Source organism: Capricornis sumatraensis, chromosome 3 (assembly GCF_032405125.1).
Source record: "Capricornis sumatraensis isolate serow.1 chromosome 3, serow.2, whole genome shotgun sequence".
Classification (NCBI taxonomy): Eukaryota; Metazoa; Chordata; class Mammalia; order Artiodactyla; family Bovidae; genus Capricornis; species Capricornis sumatraensis.
Window position 1 is genome coordinate 89,077,213 of NC_091071.1, and position 26,556 is coordinate 89,103,768.

Sequence of the window (26,556 nt, forward strand, 5' to 3'; positions counted from 1 at the left end):
AGGTGAAATACAAAGAAAAGTACGAAAAGGAACGAGGGAAGCCTATGCTAGATTTTGAAACACCAACGTACATCACTGCCAAGGAGTCTCAGCAGATGCAGAGTGGGGTAAGTCCTGCACAAAGCCCAACACAGCAAATATACCATCAAGCTAACGCGAACAACCTCTACCCACAAAAGTGTTGAGCCTGTTGTTATCCCAAAGGTGTGGATGATGAGATTCTTCAACATATAATTACCAAAATCTTTTCTATATCTCAAATCCTGTGGTTACATTATATATATGTATAAAAATGTTCTGAATAATAAACATTTACCATATATGTTTTATCTCAACTACCCTTTTCACAGAATTAGGACATAGCAAACTCTTCCTAATACTGAAACAGATTATTTTGAATGTAACGTAATTTTTTCTTTGAATCAGTTCCCTCTATGCAGACCCACTGTTGGCTTTGAATTGTTCTCTTAATAGGAAGCCTCCAGTCCCAGAAAGGAAGATTTTTTTTTAATCAGGATTTTTATCAAAATATCAAAAGTGTCAGTATGTCATATTTCCTATTTTAGAAATGTAAGCAAAGGAATCTAAAATAAAATTAAAAAAAATTTTAATCAATAGTGGAGAAGAATGAATCTTATTTTGAAACTGAGAATGTCTGTCTTCATTGGGAAACAGGCTTATTTTGGATTTCTTCTGCCTCACCTCCATGGGCATATCTCCAACCATAAAGATAAATGGCTTTTAATATAAGTAGTAGTTTGGGGAGCTTTCTGATGTGTAGAATGCCAGATAACAGAAAATTTTAAATTGTTTAAAACAGTTGGTAAACCTGAGGAAAGCATCTGTAGGAGCTCCTTGTACTAGTCTTACAACTTTTCTGTAGATGTCAAATTTTATCGGAATTGAAAATGACAAAAATCAAGTCCCAAAGTCTACTCCAAGCCTCCCAGTGATTCAGCCTCATCCAGAGATTTGAGAGATGGGGGAGGTGGTGGCCCTTCCTCCCAACAGTGAACAAAGCCTGATAACCTCTCTAGGCTTCATTATCCACCTTATTTGTTCGGTGATTTAGAATAATAGTTGAGGATTATGAGAAAGGGCAAATTTGCATTTGGTGCCCTCAAGATCCCCTTCCTCTGAGTGGTTTTTTACTTTCTTCCCCTGAGTCACTTCTAATTCAGAAGCAGAATGTTTTTAGTGCCTTCAGAAAAGTGTCATCAAGAGAGAGGACAATGGATTGAGAGTCTTGGGGGTACATCCACCCTTCCCCTTTCAGAGGGCCAGCCCCCATGGGAGCGATAGACAGGCAAATGAGAGGCCACCAAAGGTTCTCAGCCTCTAAGTTCCCTTGGGTAATTTGCTCTGCCCAGGGTATTTCCAGAACAATCAAGTCATGTTTCAAATGTGTGATAATCAGCAGAACTAAGATCAAGAAGCTATACGCAGAAAGAAAATGTAATTGTTTTCTTCGTACGGTTGAGAAATAAGTTGTAACACACATTCTTTCTTGTCTTTCCTTCCTACTTACATTAGAAAGAATATAGGAGAGATTATGAAGAGTCCATTAAAGGCAGAAACCTGACTGGCCTGGAGGTCACACCAGCTCTATTACATGTCAAATATGCAACCAAAATAGCCAGCGAGGTAGTGCCCACTCGGTCTTTCCTCTCCCTCCTGATCCAAATAACTGCACTAATGACACTCAGCAACGTATTCCCACGGTTTTCACCACCTAACTCTTCGGGTTCCAAGTTGGGTTCCCATGTGTTCCATACTAGCACCTAATCTATTACCCATATTAATTCTCCTAATTTTTTAATTGAATACCTAGTAAAATGTGCTTACCTTAGCATTCTATTAATTTCTAGTTTCTTATTTGATATTGGATATTAACTGATGAAGCTTATACCCTGCCTTTATTGATTTTTTTTTATTGACTAAACTGTAAGTGTTTGAAATTAGGAGGTTTTTGTTTTGTATTTTGGTGAGGGACTTTTCAGCAAAGAGGAACAATCCAGGCTTTCTTGTGAGCACTGTTGCTTGTATTTTGTGCTATAGAAAGAGTACAGGAAAGATCTAGAGGAAAGCATCCGTGGGAAGGGTCTCAGCGAAATGGAAGACACACCGGATATGCTAAGAGCAAAGAATGCCACCCAGATCCTCAACGAGGTGGGCACCCAGCTGACTGCATGCGCAGGATCAACTGAATATCTTCTCCTTCCTAGCCAAGCTGCATTTTTAAAAAAAGTGATAAAAAGTTTTTGAATTTCAGTTTCTCTGTTCAACATGATTATTAATCATTACATAAAAATATCTCGATTTCTGATGAGTTGATATAGTGGCTATGCCTGTTCTTTATCTAGTAGCTTTTGATTTAATCTTGATACATTTGTTGTGCCCATTTAAGTAAAAACACCACTGGAGTGGTGGGCACCTAAGTGTAATTGTTTATGCACCAAAGCAGATTTACAATATGCTTTGTACTTGAACGTTCTAAGCAGAGAGTGCTAGAAAGCGTCCTGGAGGCGGCTCTGGCGTGAGCCTGGCAGTTTTCTGAAGCGGCCTTCTGCTGTCCCCACTGTCCCACCCCAGGGAGTGGTGAGGTGGCACTCGCAATGCAGGTGGCATGTTATGTGGGCCTGGCTCCACTCTGCACATTTGTTATCTTGCTGTGACAGTTAGCGAACATTTCTTTTCATGCTACTATAGAAAGAATATAAGAAAGATCTGGAGCTGGAAGTCAAAGGAAGAGGTCTGAATGCCATGGCCAATGAAACTCCCGACTTCCTGAGAGCCAGGAATGCTACAGATATTGCCAGCCAGGTGAGTGTTCCATGTCAGTCTTTCAAAAAAAAAAAAGTAGCTGTGATTGTAAGAGCACAGCTTTTTCCTTCTGTTATCTTACTTGTTGGTCAATTACAGTCAGATGCATATAATGGCATGGTGGAATCTGTTCTGATGAAAGGATCCGGGACCTTTGCCAGAGCTGCTCTCATCTGTCCTTCCAGCTCTTCTGAAAACAATCAATGCTTTACTATCTTGATTATCTCTCTCCTTTTCCTTTCCCAAACCCTGCACAACATCTCTCACCCCACCTACTCCCCAATCAACTAGATAGAAAGTCGAGGACTCAACCTTTCTTTCCGAATCTCACTCCTTAGCATAGAGCTATAAACACAAGAGAAAAAACAATTGTTGGATAGCAAGTGAATGAATCCTTTTATCTTTTGTTTTTATTTTGAATAATGAATCCTTTTAGAGAAGTATTAATCACTTAATACTCAAACTGAGCCAACGAATGTTGTGTGCACTGTAAACATTTACCAACTATTGGCTGTTCCTTTTGTAGATTAAGTATAAGCAATCAGCAGAAATGGAAAAGGCCAATTTCACTTCTGTGGTTGACACTCCGGAGATCATTCATGCCCAGCAAGTCAAGAACCTTTCAAGCCAGGTAAGGACATTTATCCGAATTATCACACACTGACCCCAATCACAAAGAACAAGTCTTTCCATTAATAGTGAAGGAGATTCTTTCAAATCACAATTTTGCCCAGTAAAAAAGAAGGGATTCATCTATGATGCAAGTTTGAGTTAGACTTGAGATTCCTATATCAGAATTAAAATAAAGGAGAGAATTTTAAGGTACTGAAGAACTCCTAAATGGTTCCACTCATAATTTTTTAAGGGCTTCCCAGGCGGTGCCAGTGGTAAAGAATCCACCTGCCAATGAAGGAAATACAAGAGACATGGGTTTTATCCCTGGAATAGGAATTGGCCACCCACTCCCATATTCTTGCTTGGAAGATTCCATGGACAGAGGAGCTTGGCGGACTACAGTCCCTGGGTCCGCAAAGAGTTGGACATGACTGAACACACACACACATCACATAATTTTTTAAATTTATTTTCCCAGTTTTATTGACATAAAGTTGAATGTATCACTGTATAAGTTTAAGTTGTACAGTGTAATGGTTTGTGAAAGTCGCTCAGTCATGTCTGACTCTTTGCAATCCCATGGACTATCGAGTCCCTGGAATTCTCCAGGCCAGAATACTGGCTGTTGCTGCTGCTAAGTCGCTTCAGTCGTGTCCGACTCTCTGCAACCCCATAGACGGTAGCCCACCAGGCTCCCCCGTCCCTGGGATTCTCCAGGCAAGAACACTGGAGTGGGTTGCCATTTCCTTCTCCAATACATGAAAGTGAAAAGTGGAGTGGGTAGCTGTTCCCTTCTCCAGAGGATCTTCCCAACCCAGGGACTGAACCCAGGTCTCCCACATTGCAGGCAGATTCTTTACCAGCTGAGCCACAGGGAGGCTCAAGAATACTGGAGTGGGTAGCTTATCCCTTTGCCAGTGAATCTTCCCAACCCAGGAACTGAACCGGGGTCTCCTGCACTGCAAGCAGATTCTTTACCAACTGAGCTATTAAGTGTAATAATGGTTTGGCTTATATTAATTGTGAAGTGATTACCTCAGTAAGTTTAATTAGCATCCATCACATAGTAAAAAGAGAAAACAAAAAAAGAAAATTTTTCCTTGTGATGAGAACTCTCAGGATTTAGCCTCTTAACAACTTCCACACACCATGCAGCAGTATTAACTACAGTTGTCATCATGTTATTCATTACGTCCCTACTACTTTATAACTGGAAGTCTGTCACTTTTGACCACCTTTCTCCAATTCCACCTCACCCCCAACTCCCACCTCTGGCAACCACAAATCTGATCACTTTTTCTATGAGTTTGTTTGGATTTTAGATTCCACAGATATGTGAGATCGTACACTTGCACATTTGTGAGATCAAGTATTGGGCTTTCTCTGACTTATTTCACTTAGTGTTGTGCCCTCCATGTCTTGTCACAGATGGTGGGATTTTCTGTTTTTATGCCTGAATATTATTCCATTATACATATATAGCACAACTTTTTTAAAATTGGAGGGTAATTGCTTTACAATGTTGCACTGATTTCTACCACACAGCAATGCAAATCAGCCACAATTAAACATATATATCTATGTGTATATATATACACACGCGACAACATTTTTCACCCATCATTTGTTGATAGACGCTTAGGTTGTTTCCATGTCTCGACTATTATAAATAATGATGCTGCTGCTGCTGCTAAGTCGCTTCAGTCGTGTCCGACTCTGTGTGACCCCATAGACGGCAGCCCACCAGGCTCCCCCATCCCTGAGATTCTCCAAGCAAGAACACTGGAGTGGGTTGCCATTTCCTTCTCCAAAGCATGAAAGTGAAAAGTGAAAGGGAAGTCGCTCAGTCATGTCTGACTCTTCGCGACCCCATGGACCGCAGCCTACCAGGCTTCTCTGTCCATGGGATTTTCCAGGCAAGAGTGCTGGAGTGGGGTGCCATTGCCTTCTCCGAATAATAATGCTATGAACATCAAAGTGCAGGTATCTTTTCAAATTAGTGCTTTTATATCCTTCAGATATATTCCCAGAAGTGGAATTGCTGGATCCTGTGGTAGTTGTGTTTTTAATTTTTTGTGGATCCTCTGTACTATTTTCCAGAGGCAAAACCAGTTTACAGTCCCACTGGGGCACTGTTCTCCACACCCTCACCAGCATTTGTTTATCGCTTGTCTTTCTGATGATGGCCATTCAAACAGGCATGAGTTACCACCCATAGTTAAAAAATCAGTCTCTTAAAATGTAGATGTAAAATTTGTGTGCAAATCTGGAAGAAACAAAGTTGATCACCCACATTTGATTATCAGTTTCTTTAACAAGATTGAGATTATGTCATCAACACTAACCATACAGTCTAACCCTGATTCTTCCCGATGGATAACTCTCTCTCTTCCTACAGAGAGATAAAGAAAAGTATGATGTCCTTCATACTCCAGGATATATCCTCATTTGTTTTAATCTTCACTGCTAATCAGGAACCTGCAATTTACTTGAGTAGCCCCAAATTAGAGTTTCTTGCTTGTCTCCTAATCATTGAGTTAGAAAGCAGTAGTTGCTTGAGTGGGCTATACTTCATAACACCTGGGAATGTAGTTTTCCTGGCCCCATCTTGGAAGTTCTTGTTTGACCTGCCTGCTGGCTCACCCCTGTAGCCAGGAGCCCAACCATACCTGCTCACAGCTCAGTAACAATATCTTTGTCACCAACCAAGGATTGGCATTCAAGAGGCCTTACTGATGGCTCTCAACCCTCCTACTTTTCTGTTTTGCCTGTTGAATAGTCTGGCCCCATCCAGTTTACTACAGCATCGCTTTGTTGCTGCCAGGAACCTCAGGGGCTGTCACCGCCCCATATGGCCACTTGGCCAGTTTAGCCATTGACAGTCTTGTTGTTCAGCTGCTCAGTTGTGTCCAACTCTTTGCATGCTGGACTGCAGCATGCCAGGCTTCCCTGTCCTTCACAAACACCCAGAGCTTGCTCGAACTCATGTCCATTGAGTCGGTGATGCCATTCAACCATCTCATCCTCTGTCATCCCCTTCTCCTTCTTCCTCCTACCTTCAGTCTTTCCCAGCATCAGGGTCTTTTCCAATGAGTCAGCTCTTTTTATCAGGTGGCCAAAGTATTGGAGCTTCAGCCTCAACATCAGTCCCTCCAATGAATGAATATTCAGGATTGATTTCCTTTAGGATTGACTGGGTTGATCTCCTTACAGTCCAGGGGACTCTCAAGTCTTCTCCAACACCAAAATGACAATAGGTCATGACAATGGATCCTGGACTCAGTTCTCCTGGAAAGAAGAGGCCTGGTGCTCACTGACCTAGGGGCTCTGCTTTACAGCTCCCTAACATCCTTAAACATTAAAAAAAAAAAAAAAAAAAAAAGACTCTCTCTCTGCTGAGCAGGAAGGGCTATTGTAGGTCCCATTGGCCTATATCCCTGTGTTGTTCACCATCCTTATTTCTTGGAATCTGTTTCCAGAAAAAGTACAAGGAAGACGCAGAGAAGTGCATGTCATATTATGAGACCGTTTTGGACACCCCAGAGATGCAGAGGGTGCGGGAGAACCAAAAGAACTTCAGCCTTGTGAGTTTTTATTGATTCTAAGGCACAGCTCACTGGGACCTGGGTTGAGGTTGGGAAAGAAGGATGCCTCTGGGCACACATACTTAGGTATCCAGCCTATAGCTGCCCTCAGCACCTCCCACCCCTGCCCAGGAGATGTGTGTTCCAGTTTCCTCCGGGCTCACCTTATTATCTCAGTCCCAAATCATCTCACACTTTGTTAGTGAATTCTTGTCTTTGAATGTGAACTGTCACCATCTTTTCCAGGTGGTGACATCTTTTTCAAGATAATTCTAGGCAAGATATTAAAAAAAAAAATACTTTTAGGGTTTTAAAGTTTCAAAAAAAAAAAAGTTTACTTTCTCTCAAATTCTTAGTGAATTTCTCATTGGCTATCTATGATTATTGTGGCAGATACATTAAAAAAATATATATATATAAGGTTTTAACTTCCCTTATACAATATAGGACAATTAAAAATATATAAAAACAATGTTGAAATCTTAAGATGTGTACTCTCTTTTCGTAACAAGAAGTTTACTCTTTTTCCATAGCTCCAATACCAGTATGACCTTAAAAACAGTAAAGGAAAAATTACAGTTGTTCAAGACACACCAGAAATACTGCGTGTTAAAGAAAATCAAAAGAATTTCAGCTCGGTATATTTACTATTTATTCTCCATTTAATGCTAACCTAATATTTTCAGTCTCTTCTTTAAAAATATACTAGCCTCACGCTGATTCAGACAATTAACATCTAACCTCCTCAGTTAATGCTAGCAGTTATTTGTTAAAATTCCCCATAATTTGCTCTAAAACCACCACTCCAGAGACCATTAGAAATAACAATTTAATTCTGCTAACAAAGGAGCTTTTAATCCCAGGGCAATAACACGTGTTGTCTTGCTCCAAGAAGACGGATTTCTTTTCGACACTGTGATTTATTATCCTTCCCCCAAATAACTGACTGACTTTATATTTATTTAATGGATCTTGTGTTACACACTGGAGTGTTTTTAAATCAATATTTTCTGGTTTTTCTCATTATGTATTACTACAGTATGATAATCTTAAATCTCCAGGTCTGAAAAGTGACGCGTGTTGTTACATGTTTGAGTTACTGGGGCTGACGCAGAAGACACTCCAACACTTGCCTAAGAACACTCGCCAGTGTCCTTTGTTTTCACAGAAGCCATGTTTCCTACTCTTTCTCCAGGAACGGTTGTGTTGTCCTTTCTTCTGTGTAACACTGTCCTCATTCTGAATACCCAGGTTCTATATAAAGAGGATGTCTCACCAGGAACGGCGATTGGAAAGACACCTGAGATGATGAGAGTGAAGCAAACCCAGGACCACATTAGCTCGGTAAAGACACCCACTGGGGACTCATTTTCAGTATCTTCTGCCTCCCTGTGATCATCCACACTGATGGCTGAGCTGCACTCAAAGCTTTTGTCACCAAAATAAGAGGGACATCCCATAATGCAGTGTTAAGGCAGTTTTCATGAGGGCTTGTTAGACGTGAAAAATGGAGAGCCCTGTGTCAAAATAAACCAGAGTTGGACAGTAGTTTAGTCAAAAAAAGATTTTTATTCAGGACAATATAGAAGAAAAGAGATCTCCATACAGAACTGAGCTCAATTCTGAATACAAGAGAAGGTAGGGTTTTATGAGGGCTGGATGGATGGGGTGGGATGGAGGAGAATGGGAAGGTGGAGAAAAGATCAATGGATGGAAAATTACTCAGAAGAAAAAAGGAGGTAAAGGGGGGATTATGGCTAAAATGGCAGATCAAGGTAGTCAGACTTCACCTCGGGGCTGGAGGGTAAGGAATTTGATTAAATATTAAGGAGGATGAGATATCTAGGGTGGGAGATTTTGGCTAAACTGACTTAGCAGGATTCTTGCTAAAACTGGGCAGTACAAAGATGTCCAAAGGCTAAGGCCTAGTTTGGAAGAAGATTCAGAGGAGACTGACTCACATTTGATCAAGAGACTCCTTGTCACTTGTGAATCAGATAATGGCCCTTCCTGGGTGTGTGTGAGTGTATCTGCCCTGGGCACATGAACTGTGACATAAGACATGAGAGACCTCAGGGAAGAGAAGGGGCTTCAGTCTAAGTGTGGACCCCACCCCTAAAGAAATCAGAGAGAACCCATGTGTCTTTGTCCTGGTTCTCCTCTGACCCCGTATCAGAATGTGGCCCCATTCCCACTAAGTATAGAGGTTGTGCTATTTAAACCGTGACTTCGCACACTGTGGGGCAACTAACCAAACACATGCTCATGTTCCCATTGTTATACCTGCAGGTGAAGTATAAGGAGGTGATTGGACAAGGAACGCCCATCCCAGACCTGCCTGAAGTGAAGCGCGTCAAGCAGACACAGAAGCACATCAGCTCGGTAATGGCCCCTCCCCGTGCTGGCCCCTTCCCGCATCACCCCTTCCTCCTCCTACCCGCTTGGACAACCCTCCCTGCCCTGCGACGGGCAGTGCAGTTTGCAAAATCAAGATAAGGAAATTCTGTCTTTACATAATCAGGGAGCAGAAGGGACTTGGCTTCATGTTTAATCATCCTGTGTGCAGTTCCTTAAAATGTGCTGACAGTAGTGATAAGGTTACTGAGATGATCTTGTTAATTACACAAACATATAAACATAAAATATAAAAGCTGTGTACATGCGTGTACCTCAAGATATTCTCCCCTCTCCGGGGGACCCTCGGTAGCCTTGTGAAGTCTACATAGCCTCCCCTCGCCCTGTGTGTTCTGAAGGTGCTGGCTGTCATCTTACCCACAAAGGTGTATCTTAAGCCTGTTCTCTAAACAGGAATTTCAGGCTCCTGTGTCCAGTGTCTGTGTATATGTTGGGAGACCCGCCACACTTGAGACAGCAGGTTTAGCACACATTTCTCCTGCCCTCTGTCCAGCGAGTCCCACTCCGCCAACACCCTATCCCCCCAACACCACTCGCCACTCTTTCCCATCCACAAGCAGTCTCTAAGCAGTTGCTGGCTACTAGCCAAAGACTGTGTGAAGTCTGGGAAATAGTTTGTAGCCGATAAAAGGTGAGGATCTTGACCTGAGATTTTCTTGGCCACTGGAGGACATTCAATCCCACTGAATTTCCATTAGAGAACACTGGCTGTTTGTCTTACAAGTCGTCTGTATCCTTTAGACCTCATTCCCTTTGCATTCTCTGCTTCTACCTTCGCTCCTATGATTACAAGCTGCATTTAGAACTGCACATCCACTCATCCAGGAAAGCCAGCCCGCATCACCTTTGCCGCTCTGATGCCAATTTCTTGCCTTTCTCTGGTTTTGTTTTGTTCCGTGGTCCATGATCAGTTCCATTGCCTTGCCCAATAAAGAAATACAACTTTGTTCGAAGATGGTAGATTGTGAAAGATCTTGAATAGTTTCCTAGCAAAATAGAGACATTAGTACTAGTGGCAGTGATTTTAGGAATTAACTTGTGACACAAACCCCCAGATTTTCCATGTTACTCCCCAGCCTGTGCTCTAGTACAACATAGAATCCATCCACTTAATTTCTTCCTTCCTTTAGGTGGACAATTGTTAACACTGTGAGGGAGGGTAGAATGAGAATGCCAAAAGGCTCTGGAAGTTCCTCACTTGTTCCATTAACACAGTCCTTTGGACTTCTCCCTGTTCAAAAACACTAATTTACACAATTTACAAAGTTGCTCTTGCTGCAAAAATTAACTATTCAAGTCTCATTACATTAAGGGGTACCTAAGACTAAAGACCAGTTAGGAATTTTCTGAAGAAAATACAAAACAAAATTCTCAATATCCCTCTAAGAAGAGTACCCATGATTAGAAAAATTTAAACCAAGCCCCTATTTATAACCTACTGCGGACCTACTATATTCAAGGGACTAATACTACATGTTATGACATGCTTAATTTTTTTCATTGTTAATGTATTAGCACTATTTAATGCATTTTAGGAATGTATTGATACTAAATGTTGACTAAAGAAAAGTGCCACAATTTAGTACAGTCATCAAGGTAGTAACTACCTTTGAAGAGAGAAAATAGATATTTGTGGCATTTTTTTCCCTTATTCCTAAATGTCATGTTTGAAAGCTAGATTCTTTCTGTGAGTTTCCACCAAATAGCTGGCATATAGGTGTAAATCTGAAGGATTCGTGGTCATTTCACTTTTTTAGATGTTCTAATTATCTTCTACAGGTTATGTACAAAGAGAACCTGGGAACAGGCATTCCAACCCCTGTCACTCCAGAGATTGAGAGAGTCAAACGCAATCAAGAGAACTTTAGCTCGGTATTTACAAATACATCAATTAAGAAACTTGACTTCCCATTTACAAAATTACTAGAATAATCCATCATTCTTTTAAAAAATAACATCTTAACAGTTTTGTGTGTGTGGTGTGTGTGTTACCACCTGACCAAGACCATATAATCTTACACAAAATGACTCACTTTTCTGATGTTATTTTAACCCTTTTGGTGACTGATCAGTGTGACCATGTAGATCTGAAATACTGTAAATAGAATTAACGTAAGATTTCTCATCATTACATTCATATCCTGTAACTCAGTGCTTTCTGTTGTACTTTTTCATTCCCAGAATTAGCAGAGTTTATCCTTAAAACGTGAAGTAACAAGTAAAAGTATTATTCTTACTAAATATAACTCACTAAAACTCCCTCCTCACACACCCCCCCACCCTCAGTTTTCTCTCTTCCTTATCTTTGTGCCTGTTTTGAATGTCTTTTGGGTGCTTTTTTGTATCTCACAGGTTTTGTACAAAGAAAATTTGGGGAAAGGAACCCCAACACCTATCACTCCAGAGATGGAGAGAGTCAAACGCAATCAAGAGAACTTTAGCTCGGTATTTCTTAGGGGGAAAAATTTTAAATCCCTTAATTTTTATTTAAAATAATATTTTTAACACATTACCAATATATAATTTTCTTCCTATAAAAATACTAAATTCATAGAATGAAAATGACACCAAATGTTACCTCAGTTTTCAATCCAAATCTAATTTAGTATTGTAGTTCTGGTGTGAAATTTTAACTGTTTTTCCTAAAACATAGCTATTGATCACATTCCTTAAAAACCTAAAATACTTAGTGTTTCCTTCCTCAAATCCTTGAATAACAGTAGATGTTTCTAACTGTTGTGGCACAGATCAAAAGTAAAATCTAACATGCCTTCAAAAGGACAATGTTAACTAGAATTCTGCTTGTATTTACTATGGCTCTGTTTGATGTATTCTGTGTTTGCAGCATTTCTTAAAAGAATGTGATTCTTGAACATTTTCATTCCAAAGACAATTTAGCAATTCACAGGGACTCTGAAATACAAGTTTACTTGGCTCAGCTATTTTTTGTGTATCACAAGAGATATAAATGGGTTTCTTTGGAATAGTTTCAGGGTTATTGAAAGCTAATATTTATTTAGCTTTTAATACTTATTTATTTCATTCCCCAAATCCCTTTCTTTTTGGTCTCCTGAGAATTACCAACAGCTCATCATGCATATGAATTTCAGTTAACTTGAGCACTATTTGGTAAATCCTAACCCTGCCTTTGAGAAAAGGCCTATATATGTATGGGGATTGGCCAAAAAGTTCATTTGGGTTTTTTGGTAATATCTTACAGAAAATCTCAATGAAATTTTTGGCAAATCCAGTGACTCCTGCCTGTAATCTGAAAGTTCTGTGGGTAATGCCACTGTTTTTGTATGAGACAGACCTCATACTGTTTGTGATGAAATGACCAAAGGTAATCTATACTTGTTCTATTTCTTAAATTTATTTAGGCCTATTTCATGTCATTAGGAAAACAAAGAAGCAAAAACACTTTTAGAGCCTACCTTAAAAGCTGTCTACCTAAACAATGGATCGAGGCTGATCTGATTGTTGGTTTTATACACACAGATTCTGTACAAAGAGAACTTGAGCAAGGGGACTCCCCTCCCTGTCACCCCTGAGATGGAGCGGGTCAAGCGCAACCAGGAGAACTTTAGCTCGGTATTTGGGAGAAAGCTCCTTTTAACTTCGTATTAAAAAATAATAATACCTTTCTATCAAAACTCCTTTTAGTCCCTATAAAATAATCAGTTTAACAAATTCTTTAAAAAAAAAACAAAAAACTCTTCAACTGAATTCTTCCTTTTTCCAGATCTCTTACTCACCATTTGATTCTAACATTTTATACTTCCTATAACAGTCCTTTACAACTTTTCACAGGTTCCTTTCCATGTTTTATAGGACTTTTGAAGTTAATTGATATCCAAAACCCCCCAGTACTATATAGCTTTTACTTACTTAGAACTATTTTTATTTGTTGTGGCTGGGTTAGCACTGTAAGAAAAGACACAGGACTTGAGGCCCCATGTAGAAATAATGGCCCTTGCTGAGGACAGGGATTACCTTAACAGAGATCCTACCTTTTAAACAGTGGCAACAAGAGAGAAAACTGCTCAGAATCAGAACCCAAAGGAATCTTGATACTTGTTCCAAACAAGACATTCCATCAATAGAAATCCAGACCTTCTGATTTTTAAAAAAATATCTGAATTAGATGAGTTTATGTTTTTCTTAATATTTTTGTTGAAAACTATAATACTCAATAATCTGTGAAGCTTTTCTATAAGTATCTTAGATTCACTTATGCCTGAGATGGAGAATCCAATGTCATTAGGAAAATTTAGCTGGATTCTTTTTTTGGGGGGAAGGAGTACAGCAGTAGGGAGAGGTTTCATCCAAAATGTTTAATTGTTCATTGAAATAATTATGTGAAGGAATCAAACTTCCAGATAACATCAGTAACTTTCTTTGGTCCCACTGTCTTTTTGTGTTTCGTTTTGTTTGTAATCACTATTCACTAACAATCTTTTGATTTTATTGACTTTTCAGTATAAATTGATATTTTTAGAATGTTATATTTACTGTTTTCCCTATAGGTTTGTTATTATTATTCCTTCTTTTGGAAAGGTTTACATTAATTTTCAAAGTTATTTAAAAATTATTTTCATCTATATTAGAGTAAGTATATCATTGTTTATATCTATTTGAGATATTAATGATCCTGATGATCCTGGACAATTTCTTCCTTTAAGTAACCATTTGTGTTAATTTTTACATAGGTTGCATTTAGGCAAAATTGTCCAGTAGTGCATAGAACCTTTAAAGATTCTGTATTTAGACTCAACCGCTTGTATAACTTGAATTTACACAACAAAGACCTATTTCCTATATTGCATAGATTTGACCAGAGGTTTAAAATATGTTATTCTGTAAAATGAATATTCTGTGTAAGGAAAATGAATATTTGCCCTCCAATTAAAAAATAACCTTTCTATGGTACACTAAGTATTTTAGTACTTTTATAAAATAATTTTTCTTAAATTTTAACACAGAAAAATAAACATTTAACATAAGTTAGCATAAAAATTGAATATCAAATACACTGGCCCTTTAGCCAGGGAAATGTGGAACATGTTCTCATCCAGACCTGTACTAGAAAAGACAGGCTGACTTGGTGATTTGTCTTTCCTGTGTGATGTCTGTGTTTCATAGGCTCCCTAAATGACAGCTGAAAGGGCTGTTTTGACTGCTCTTGTTCTTTTCTGGATGCTTTCTTATGTCGTACAGGTGTTATACAAAGAAAACATCGGGAAAGGGATTCCAATTCCCATCACTCCAGAGATGGAGAGAGTCAAACACAATCAAGAAAACTTTAGTTCGGTATTTAAAAAACAAACAAAAAACCCTTTAACTAATTTAAAATCCTTTTTAAAAAAGATTAATGGCTATATCTTAAAACCTAATCAACTTATTCCAGTAAAAACTTTGACATGTCTTGTTCCCAACTTAATGCTGCCATTTCCTGTGAAATCAGTTTCCCCAGTTTGGTTAAACATTAATATCACTTAAAAAATGTTCAATATTACTTTCCAACCTTTAAAAACATAACATACCCATTCTCTAAGCCCCCACATCTATCCTGCTTTGGCAACTTTGAACGTAGAATTTACAAAAATTTGTTCTGTAGATAAATATAAACTGTTGGCCTTATTTCCTATTCTAACCTTTTTGATCTCTACTGGTATTTGTATAGATATTTTCAAGTTCTTTTAGCATTTTGTCACTGGTCTCCATTTGCCTCAAGTATAATTCCTCCCAATATTTCACCCAAACTAAAAATTTGACTTCTTTTGAAAGTCAACAAAAGAAGATCTGTGTGTATGTCCCTTCAAATATGCAATGTTTATGAAACCTAAATATCCTTATGTGGTTGATTAATATTTCCAAAACAAAATAACTTCCTCGGTTCTCCTGTCTCTGCCCTTTCTGTTTTCTCCCATCCTCATACCAAGCTTGGGGGTGCAGCTCATGGTTCCTTTCTGTGGTGCTCTCCTTTGCTCAGCATTGCAGAGATTAGTTCAGCAACAAAACTTTCAAGTTTTTGCTGCTCCTTCCTGCATTCCCTTGCTTTTAAGGATGTCTTTAGGCTCCTACAGGATGGACCTAGAAGCTTCTGGTATTTTCCTTCCTCTAACTCATTCTCTTACTCGCCACTGCTCTGCAAGAAGGGGAGAGTGGTTGACTGCTCTTTTTGTTCTGGATGCTTTCTTATCACACAGGTGCTATACAAAGAAAACCTGGGCACAGGAATCCCAGTCTCCACCACTCCAGAGATGCAGAGAGTCAAACTCAATCAAGAGAACCTTAGCTCGGTATTTTGGAAAGAAAGGGAGAAGATAATGTCATTTAACCTCGTTAAGAAATTGATACTTAACATTTTTTCTTCTTTTAAGCCTACTTCCCTTCCTTTGCTTCTAGTATACCTCACTTAGCAAAAGGACATTTACTCATTTCTGTGGTACTACTATGGATCCTTTTTCTAATTCTGATTTCTATTCCACCTGGCACTTAAAAATATTTTTTAAAGCCTGTTTTCTTTTAGTTTGCTTGGATAACAACAAAACCACATTCTAACAGTCTCAAATCCTCATGTGATTATTTGGAAGGTAATTTCACAGCTTTTCCCCAGCAGCTAAAGACCCTAGATAAAGTCAGTCTCCTTATCCCAAGAATGGCTATCGTTAAAGTTTTTGCATCTTCTCAGCATATAACTCCTGGCTCCTTGGATTATTGTGTCGTTTGATAACAAGGAAGTTGAACTCACCCTTAAAGTCTCACAACAAATGTTACTTACGGTTGTTTTTCTGGATGCTTTCTCATCACACAGGTGTTATACAAAGAAAACATGGGCAAGGGAACCCCTTTACCTGTCACTCCAGAGATGGAGAGAATCAAACACAATCAAGAAAATATTAGCTCGGTACTTGTGGCAAGACAAAAAAAAACCACTTCTTTAATAGTTTAAAATAATACATATTAATCCTACTTTTTAAAGATAACTGAAATTTTGTGAATTTCTTAATCACATTTATCCTTTTTCCTTCTTTAGGGCTACTCCTGGACTTAACCTCAGAATAACAATGTTGCTTTAATCCATAATTTTAAAGTTCTAATATCAGGAAGTAACAGATTTTCCAATGTCATCCTTTGCTCCTCTCTCCCTAAACTATCCATTATCCCTAAGGTCTCTTTGTTTTATGTATTTGTGAAAAGTGGGGAGTGGAGTAGTAGGTGTGACAGGATTCTTTCTGGAACATCAGAATTGCGATTTTATTTTTTTTGCAGCTGACTTTAGGTTATAATTTACCCCGTCAGATTTGGACAAAGAGACCTTGGGAAAAATAACCCCTATCCTATCCTTCAGGCATAATGACATAAATTAAGATCCAGTAGTGGTTTTGCCAAATCACTGTCCATTTACTTTAAAAGGAGTGTCATTTGAACTATTTTTTGTTTTACCAATTTTAGTTCTTTCTGTTCTTCTATCACAGTCTTTAAATGCTAATTTTAGTAAGCCACTTTTTGTAAGCCTGCGTTCTGTGATGTAAAGAGATGGCTGTGGATTGGGGTTCGTGTGGGGACACTGCCTTACATACTGGAGAGGTTCCTCCGATACTGGAACTACTGAGACTTTAGTGTGCTTCAGGGTCACTGGGGCCCCGAGTCTCAAGTCTCTTATTCTGTAGATCTGGTATGGGGCCAGATATGTTGCAATTCCAGAAAGTCTCAGGTGATGTTAACCTTGTTGTCCAGGGACCTCAACTTTGAGAATCAGTTTTTTGATAGAATTCTTCCTCTTGAATGCCATAGCTCAAATCTTCTGTGACATCAAGAATGACACTGGTGACAGGGAGGCTGGGAATTTTTCACAATGCATTACTGTTGTTTCCTACTGACTAACCCTATTAGTGATGTAATTCCTGAAAACATTTTTACTTACTGATGAGTATGATGATGTTCTGAATTAAAGCAAGAGGCACAACACAGATACATTTCCCTGATGTGTGTGGCAGAAGGGTCCAGTCTCCACCTTCTGTGTTATTCAAGTGCCTGTTCCTAAGTATTCAAGCACCTTCTCCTAAATCCTGACATGATCTGTCAGGTGCTTGGCATGTATAGACTAGTGGTAGAGTAAAGGTGGTCTCCCATCTGGGCCCCGGAACTAGGCACAAAAAGCTATAGTTATGTCTGTTAGGCCACAAGGATTTCAGGACAGGGTTCTACTCTGGAAATGTGCTCTAACTATTATCAGCTTGCTTTGGAAACATATTTCTTTCCATCTAATCTTACTGCCCAAATAGTTTAGCAACCTGAGCCTCCTAACAAATGATCTGTTCTGTTTAATCTTTTGTAACTGTCACTCTTTTTTTCTTTTTGGATCCATTGGACTCACATAGGTTTTGTACAAAGAAAATGTGGGCAAAGGCACCCCAACCCCTGTCACTCCAGAGATGCAGAGAGTCAAACGCAATCAAGAGAACATTAGCTCGGTATTGTCTTGAGAAACAAAAGTGCTTTTTATTCTGCAAAGTAACCCCTGCCGTTTGACCTGCTCCTAACTCCATCCCAGGTTAAAAAGAAAAAAATGCCAGTTTTTTAAGAATCTCCCCTAAACGACATACTACACTGACTGTTGCCATTAACTGTTTTTTAAAGCTTTTTCTTGAGTTGTTCTCACTAATAGTAGTAGATAAAACCTGGGTTTTTCTCCCCCAAACCGCATTACATTGAATAGCCTGACTGCTGCCCCCCAATGACTTTTGGGTCCAACTTTGTATCTCACAGGTATTATACAAAGAGAACCTGGGGAAAGCCACCCCCACACCCTTTACTCCTGAGATGGAAAGAGTCAAACGCAATCAAGAAAACTTTAGCTCGGTATTTGAGAGAGGGAAAAAGATGATGACACTTTTAACAAGCCTGGCAAACATAGTTATACCACTAATTTATCTCTCAGTTTCCTCCAAAATTTATCTTTTAAAATCCTTCTTTACCCACTTGAAAACCATACCAACCCTGCCAGCTCAAACTGATTTCTTTCTTCAGCTTTTGCTTTATACCATAACATTTTAATGGCTTCTCTTCGTGAGGTGTTTTAGAGTGTGACATAATTGAGCCATAACAACAGCTAGATGGTGGTTTTCAGAATTGGGTTTCTGCTCTCTGATATCTGGATGCTCTCTTGGCTCCTCTAGGTGTTGTACAAAGAGAATATGAGAAAAGCAACTCCGACACCGGTCACTCCAGAGATGGAGAGAGCTAAGCGCAACCAAGAAAACATTAGCTCGGTATTCTCCAGGACTAAAAAGGAGTAGTGCAACAACTTAGAAAATAACAATTTAACATCATAAAGTGTCTTTCTCATTCAACTGGAAAACACACTAAAACGAAAAGAGAAACGCAACATCTTGAAAATAACATTTTAACACCATAAAAATGTGCATTTTTTTATCCCACTGAAAATTCACACTAAAATTAACACAACTATGCTTTTAAATCCCAAATGATTGTACTAAGACATAACAAGTTAATTGCCAATGTTTTCTTTTCCCTTTTACTCTGAGGTAGTCTTACATAACTGACTGTAACATATTGACTCCCTAACATTCTCAGTTTTCAGGAATCCTTTAAGATGCTTTATGAAACAGGTAATACTATGAAATGGATGCCTTATTCTGACTTTGATATTTTGGGTTTTTCGTGTCTGAGACTTTGATTTCTGTATTAGCACACTGGTTTATAAAATCTAGACATAACCCTTCAAAAAATGATCACTTATTTTAAAGGATAGATCTTTCAAATATATCACACTTAGTGCCATATACCATCCAATGTACTGGTGCTACAATTCCCAGCAAATTCAAGAATGATTCTTTTTTCCCTTTCCTTTCAAAATTATACTTTGCCCCATCTCCTTTGAAAATGAAAGTTATGTTTTCAGAGTCAAAACAAATCTCATTCAAGCCCTTGCTAGCAGTTCTGCTGTCACGGGCTTGCTGGGAAATTTTAGGTGACTCATGGTTCCCTCCCCAGCTCCCTTCACTTCCATCTGTTGGAAAGATTTTGAGACTTCAGAATTAGAATGGTACTGTAACTTGCCCTCATCCATGGTTTCTCCTCCGTCAGGTGCTTTATTCTGATAGCTTCCGGAAACAAATACAAGGCAAAGCTGCCTATGTCTTGGACACGCCAGAGATGAGACGGGTGAGAGAGACCCAGCGCCACATCTCAACGGTGAGTCAGGAACTCCTCAGATGGGGTGGGCAGCCTGCTGGAACAAGGGAGAAAGTAAATGATCACACCATCCTATTTTCATCGAACGAATCCATGAAATTTCAGGTGAAGTATCATGAAGACTTTGAGAAACACAAGGGCTGCTTCACGCCGGTGGTGACGGACCCCATCACTGAGAGAGTGAAGAAGAACATGCAGGACTTCAGTGACATTAGCTACCGGGGCATTCAGAGGAAAGTGGTGGAAATGGAACAGAAACGGAATGACCAAGACCAGGAAACTATTACAGGTAACTGGGATCTGGGGGAAAGCAGCTTTAAAGTATCCAGTCTGCCTGTGGTTGGTTAGGATCACGTTTCCGTCTCCAAATTTTGCGTCAGAGTCTGAGAACACCTGTGCTGACCCTTAACCTCACTTTCAGGTTTACGTGTCTGGCGTACCAATCCTGGCTCAGTTTTTGACTATGATCCAGCAGAAGACAATATTCAGTCCCGAAGCTTACACATGATTAATGGTAAGTGATGCTGCAAAAGGCTTACTACATAAACATCACGATTTAGTGGGTTAGCGCCAGGGGCGTTTAGGCTCAAAGTTGTCTCCTCCAGGGCTTTCAATTTCCTGAGTTGCTCATTCAGCATAAAAACATCTCCTTGACTAGTGGGCCAAGCTCACTTTCTAGACAAGTTCAAATTAGGAAAAGATTGTTTCACTGCCTCAAGGTAAGTCCCCTTCAGTCCCCATTGTAATTTTTTTCCTAAAGAAAAACAGGTAGTAAATTTTTCTCTTGGAGAAATAATGACAATAAAATACAGAAGTAAAGGGAAAAAAACGGGGTTGACTTTTAGCAACTTTCTGAACTCCCTTATGTCAAGGAAGATAGTCATTCAACAAGAGGCCACATGCCTTCATACCCTTTATTCATGTTCAAAGTAAAATAATACATAGTGCCTGTAAATCTCAAAGAATTTATACTCTAGTCTGATGAAGAGACTAGTAAATCAGTAGTTATACCCTGACATGAACAGTTTTAAAGGTCTTCACGCAGATTATGGAAACAGAGAGGGCATCTAAATAAATTTGGAAATCAGGGGAACTTTCTGGAGAAGGTGAAAGGTGGAATTTGAATATGAACATTACTACCTGTTTGTTTTGGTGAGCCAGGAAAATAACCAGGCTAGAGGGAAGAAACAGTAGTCAAGGACAGACTCAGGGACTGGAAGCCTGACAATACCACTGAATGGTTAGGGGGCCTTGGGTGATTAAACTCTCAACTGGAAAACGAGGACCACCTTGTATTATAGAGTTTTGAGGGTTTAATCCATGGAAATCTACTAAAAACTGTTTGATAATGAACAAAAACCAACTGAGATTTACTTACCATTAGGGATTATTGCTAGGGAAATTTCCTTTCTGCCCGCTCTCTGATGGATCTTACCTCCTTCAGCACAAGCTCAGCGCCGGAGCCGGGAGCAGTCTCGATCAGCCAGTGGGCTGAGCGTCAGTGGTGGTGAGGAGAAGTCTGAGCATTCAGAAGCTGCCCACCTCTCTACCTACAGTGATGGGGGCGTCTTCTTCTCTGCAACCTCAACAGGTACAAGTGGATGGCCCTGACCTAGACAGCCGTGGGAGCCAGTTCACTGGATGTTACTAAAAGAGATGCTTTGAGTAGAAACAGAAAAAAAATCTGGACCTTTTCTTCTAATGAGTCTAAAATTGTGGAGATGTACATACAGTTAGCTATTTAATTTTCATTCCTCCTTTCTTGGAAAACATTCTTTTTAAATTAGGGGGTAAAGACACTGCTGCTCAGTTGCTAAACACAAAGTAAATGATATCTAGTCACGTTTTCTCCTAATGCTATTTTCCCCTTTCCTTTCAGGTTACAAACATGCAAGAACCACAGAGCTGCCACAGCAACGATCATCTTCAGTTGCTACCCAGCAGACAACGGTATCCTCCATCCCATCCCATCCCTCCACTGCTGGAGTAAGTAACCATCACTTACTCAAGTCATCCTTCTATTTTGATATGTGAAATAATGGTTACAGGTGTGATCTTTTTTTTAAACCAAAACTTCTGTTTTGTATAATGTTAACAGTAATAAACTGGAGAAGGCAATGGCACCCCACTCCAGTACTCTTGCCTGGAAAATCCCATGGACAGAAGAGGCTGGAAGGCTGCAGTCCATGGGGTCACTGAGGGTAGGACACAACTGAGCGACTTCACTTTCACTTTTCACTTTCCTGCATTGGAGAAGGAAATGGCAACCCACTCCAGTGTTCTTGCCTGGAGAATCCCAGGGACGGGGAAGCCTGGTAGGCTGCCATCTACGGGGTTGCACAGAGTCGGACACAACTGAAGTGACTTAGCAGCAACAGTAATAAATATCAGAGAACCTTCATTAACAACTCACATAACTAAAGAGCATTACTCAGGGACTTAAAAACACACACACGGACACACACAAAACACACAGAAAAACTAAAGCAAAATAATCATTGTGGGCTCATCAGACCCACCCACCATCTTAAAGCAAAGTATCTGTTGTTTGGAATCATTCTTCCATAGTATGTGTGTGTGCACATGTCACATGTAGTCTAGTCATACCTTATGTGTACAAGAGATAAGTCAAATCATGCTCACCAGTTCACCAGACTATCTTAAAACTCAGTCTAAAAGCCTGGGTCTCTTGGGACTTCCCTGCTGGTCCTGTGGTTAAGACTCTCAGCTCCCAATGCAGGGGGCCCAGGTTTGATCCCTGGTCAGGGAACTAGATCCCACATGCTGCAACTAAGACCTGGTGCAGCCAAATAAATGAATAAATATTTTTTTAAAACCCTGGATCTCATAATATTACAACATAATATTATAATTCTTTACGACTGAAATGAACAATATCTGTATGAAGAAAATCTTTACTAAAGGACATAAAGATCGGTAAAGGACATAAAGATTGGTAAGTATTAAAGCCTATACTTCAGGAAGGGAATCTAGCAGTCATTTCTCCAGAAATAAATCCATAAATTCAAGGTAATTCCAATCAAATCCTAGTATGATAATTATAATAATTTTATACATTAATCCTAAAATTTATTTGAAAGAGTAAAGATGTAAGATCAAGCAAATTTTGAAAATGACAATAGGAAAGGACTTAACCATAAAAGTAAAATATGCTAGAAAGCTATTGTAATTAAATATGAATTTAGCATGAGAATAGATTTTAAAACAAGTGAAGTCCAAAAACAGACTCGAAAAGTTACAAATAAGCAGAGGGAAAAAAACAAAATTGTAAAATAGTACAGAAAAAGATTATTTTTACAATATTGGAGAATGGAAAATCTTCCTTGGCAACTTCAAAAATCTAGAAATGTAAAGGAAAAGACTATAACAAAAAGAAATATCAAACTGGGATAAATTATACATAACAAAAGATTAGTATCTAAAACCGCATAAAGTATCCAAAATTCATTGACTTTATTATTCCCCTTCCCTTCAGAATGAGGACTGGAAGCATATGACTAAACCATCTACAACAAAAGAAATAAAAATGGCCAAGGAAGAGGTTCACCATGACTACTAACCATAAATACGCAAATTATAACAAAGTATTCTGTTAGAGTAGCAAACTTTTAAGAAAACTTACTGTGACCTGATACATTCAGCCCAAAGACAGACACCTGAAGACAAACACTGTGGGGTTAGTGGACGAATACAGAGTGATAGTTAACTGTCTAGAAATACAGAAATGGCTAAATAACTTGTGGTTATTAAAATATGGAATTCTCTTCAGAATAAATCTATATACAGACAGACCTCCAAGCTATATCAAATGGGAAGAACAAGTATTATTTATAGTATTCCACTTATGTGGGGGGCTATCCTTGAATATGAATCTGTGTGTTTCAAAATGCTAGGGAAAAATATGTAGGTTTCATGCCAAATAACTAACCAGTGGCTGCTCCTATGAAGAAAATCTGGGCACTTTCAAATTTGTATCTCTAAACTGTTAGTTTGTAAAACTTTCATTGTTGTAAGGACACTTAACATGAGATCTACCTACCCTCTTATTTTTCAGTGTACATTTACTACAGATTCAAGGTTGGGTTGTCTCTAGAACAGCAGAACTCTAGCATTCCTTCATCTTGCTTAACTGAAGCTTTATGCTCTTGATTAGCCACACCCCATTTTCCTTTCTCACCATACTGTATTTTTTGTTTTCACCATTGTTCAAATTAGCTTTCCAGAAAAACTTATTTCTGGTATGCTTCCAAATTCTCAAAGTGAGAGAAATATGCACTATTGCTGATTTTTTCAAATTCTTTTTCTCTAATAAAACATTCAGTTCAGTTGCTCAGTCGTGTACGACTCTGCAACCCCATGAATCGCAGAACGCTAGGCCTCCCTGTTCATCACCAACTCCCAGAGTTCACTGAGACTCACGTCCATCGAGTCGGTGATGCCATCCAGCCATCTCATCCTCTGTCGTCCCTTTCTCCTCCTGTCCCCAATCCCTCCCAGCATCAGAGTCTTTTCCAATGTCAACTCTTCGCATGAGGTGGCCAAAGTACTGGAGTTTCAGCTTTAGCATCATTCCTTCCAAAGAACACCCAGGACTGATCTTTAGAATGGACTGGTTGGATCTCCTTGCAGTCCAAGGGACTCTCAAGAGTCTTCTCCAACACCACAGTTCAAAAGCATCAATTCCTCAGTGCTCAGCTTTCTTCACAGTCCAACTCTCACATCCATACATGACCACTGGAAAAACCATAGCCTTGACTAGACAAACCTTTGTTGGCAAGGTAACGTCTCTGCCTTTGAACATGCTATCTAGGTTGGTCATAACTTTCCTTCCAAGAAGTGTCTTTTTATTTCATGGCTGCAATCACCATCTGCAGTGATTTTGGAGCCCCCCAAAATAGTCTGACACTGTTTCCACTGTTTCCCCATCTATTTCCCATGAAGTGATGGGACCGGATGCCATGATCATAGTTTTCTGAATGTTGAGCTTTAAGCCAACTTTCTCACTCTCCTCTTTCATCAAGAGGCTTTTTAGTTCCTCTTCACTTTCTGTCATAAGGGTGGTGTCATCTGCATATCTGAGCTTATTGGTATTTCTCCTGGCAACCTTGATTCCAGCTTGTGCTTCTTCCAGCCCAGCATTTCTCATGATGTTCTTTCTCTGCGTATAAGTTAAATAAGCAGGGTGACAATATACAGCCTTGACATACTCCTTTTCCTATTTGGGACCAGTCTGTTGTTCCATGTCCAGTTCTGTTGCTTCTTGACCTGCATATAGAGGTAGGTCAGGTGGTCTGGTATTCCTATCATCTCTTTCAGAATTTTCCACAGTAGTATAACCACTAATGAAATTTCTATGTGTTTGCCTATTTAGGACATATATGAAATCATGTAATATGTGGCCTGCTGTGACTGGTTTTGTTGTTAGGTTTATCCATGTATCATTTATCAGTACTAATTCCTTTATATTAGCAAGTATTACTACATTGTTTGAAAATGTTTGTTTCCTTCATCAGTTGGTGGGCATTTGAGCTGTTTCTAGTTTTTAGCTATTATGAATAAGGGTATACAAGTTATTGTGTGGACATACGTTCATTTCTCTTGGGTATGTACCTAGGAGTAGAATGCTAGGTCACATGGTAACTATCTAAAATAGAAATTTACAAACTGTGTGCACCATTTTCCATTTCCATCTGCAGTTTATAAAATATTTCAATTTTTCCACATCCTCCCCAGTACCTTTTTACAGTTACCATTCCAGTGTGTAGTGGTATTGCATTGTAGCTTTACATTTTCCTGGTGACTAATGATGTTTTATTTTTATGTGCATGTTAGCTCTTGGTGTATCTCCTTTCGACAACTCAGATCCTCAGCAAAGGATCTGAATAGATGTGGTGTATGTAGTCAGTCGTGTCCGACTCTGTGACCCCCATGGACTGTAGCCCACCAGGTTCCTCTGTCCAGGGAATTCTCTAGGCAAGAATACTGGAGTGGGTTCCCATTTCTTTCTTCAGGGGACCTTCCTGACCCAGGGATCGAACCCAAATCTCCTGCATTGACAGGCAGATTCTTTACCATCTGAGTCATCAGATAGACAGTAATCCTTATTAGATATACGATTTGCAAATTTTTTTCCTAGTTCGTCCTTTTAGTTTTGGTGGTAGTTGCACATTCTGTTTCGTGCAACTTAAGTTTTTGGTGTCATAAGAGACTTTAAAATTAGCTGTTTAGGTTAATTGTTGCAAATCTAACATTTCCCTTTTTTGTCCTTACCAACAGAAAATCTTCCGTGCCATGTATGATTATATGGCTGCTGATGCAGATGAGGTATCCTTCAAAGATGGAGATGCCATTGTCAATGTTCAAGCTATTGATGAAGGTTGGATGTATGGCACTGTGCAGAGGACTGGCAGGACTGGCATGCTCCCAGCCAACTACGTTGAAGCTATTTAGACACTTCAAAGCATCAATCCTGTCTACAGAACCTACAAATCTTGTTAGTATTTCAGTTTAGACTCTCCACTATTCTGAGTTCTCAAATTGCTTAATAGTTTTTGTTATGAGTTACTGTTGTACCATCCCTTAATTTGTTTCTACACGTACCTAAGTAATTCACCAGTATATTAGTACAGTTAATCTATCCAATTATTAAACTAGACTTACCTCTATTTTCTGGACTTGCACACAAAACCTGAGACAACATTAAACACATAGGTTTTTTTTTTAATAATTAAAAAATTTTCTTTTAGGTTTTAAAATGATTTCAGCAGACATTTTAAAAAAGTTTATGCATTGTTATATTATTGCTGTATCAACCCAGTCTTTCTCCATTACTAAAATGTTTAACAGTATTTCTTTTCTAAATCAAGAATTCTAA

The 26,556-nt window shown here is 39.1% G+C and overlaps 1 protein-coding gene across 1 annotated transcript in view; it reads left to right on the top strand.

Annotated features, from left to right (window-relative positions):
• NEB (nebulin) overlaps positions 1-26,132 on the top strand; it is a 211,255-nt gene extending 185,123 nt beyond the window's left edge. The window contains exons 127-147 of the mRNA XM_068968129.1: positions 3-107; positions 1,534-1,644; positions 2,059-2,169; positions 2,710-2,823; positions 3,350-3,454; positions 6,918-7,022; positions 7,556-7,660; positions 8,274-8,366; positions 9,312-9,404; positions 11,217-11,309; positions 11,790-11,882; positions 16,255-16,347; positions 17,825-17,917; positions 18,213-18,305; positions 18,623-18,715; positions 19,554-19,661; positions 19,767-19,950; positions 20,083-20,175; positions 21,106-21,252; positions 21,541-21,647; positions 25,959-26,132. Coding sequence (XP_068824230.1) covers positions 3-107; positions 1,534-1,644; positions 2,059-2,169; positions 2,710-2,823; positions 3,350-3,454; positions 6,918-7,022; positions 7,556-7,660; positions 8,274-8,366; positions 9,312-9,404; positions 11,217-11,309; positions 11,790-11,882; positions 16,255-16,347; positions 17,825-17,917; positions 18,213-18,305; positions 18,623-18,715; positions 19,554-19,661; positions 19,767-19,950; positions 20,083-20,175; positions 21,106-21,252; positions 21,541-21,647; positions 25,959-26,132 — 2,313 coding nt within the window. The remainder of the gene's footprint in view (positions 1-2; positions 108-1,533; positions 1,645-2,058; positions 2,170-2,709; positions 2,824-3,349; positions 3,455-6,917; positions 7,023-7,555; positions 7,661-8,273; positions 8,367-9,311; positions 9,405-11,216; positions 11,310-11,789; positions 11,883-16,254; positions 16,348-17,824; positions 17,918-18,212; positions 18,306-18,622; positions 18,716-19,553; positions 19,662-19,766; positions 19,951-20,082; positions 20,176-21,105; positions 21,253-21,540; positions 21,648-25,958) is intronic.
• The last annotated feature ends 424 nt before the right edge of the window (positions 26,133-26,556 follow it).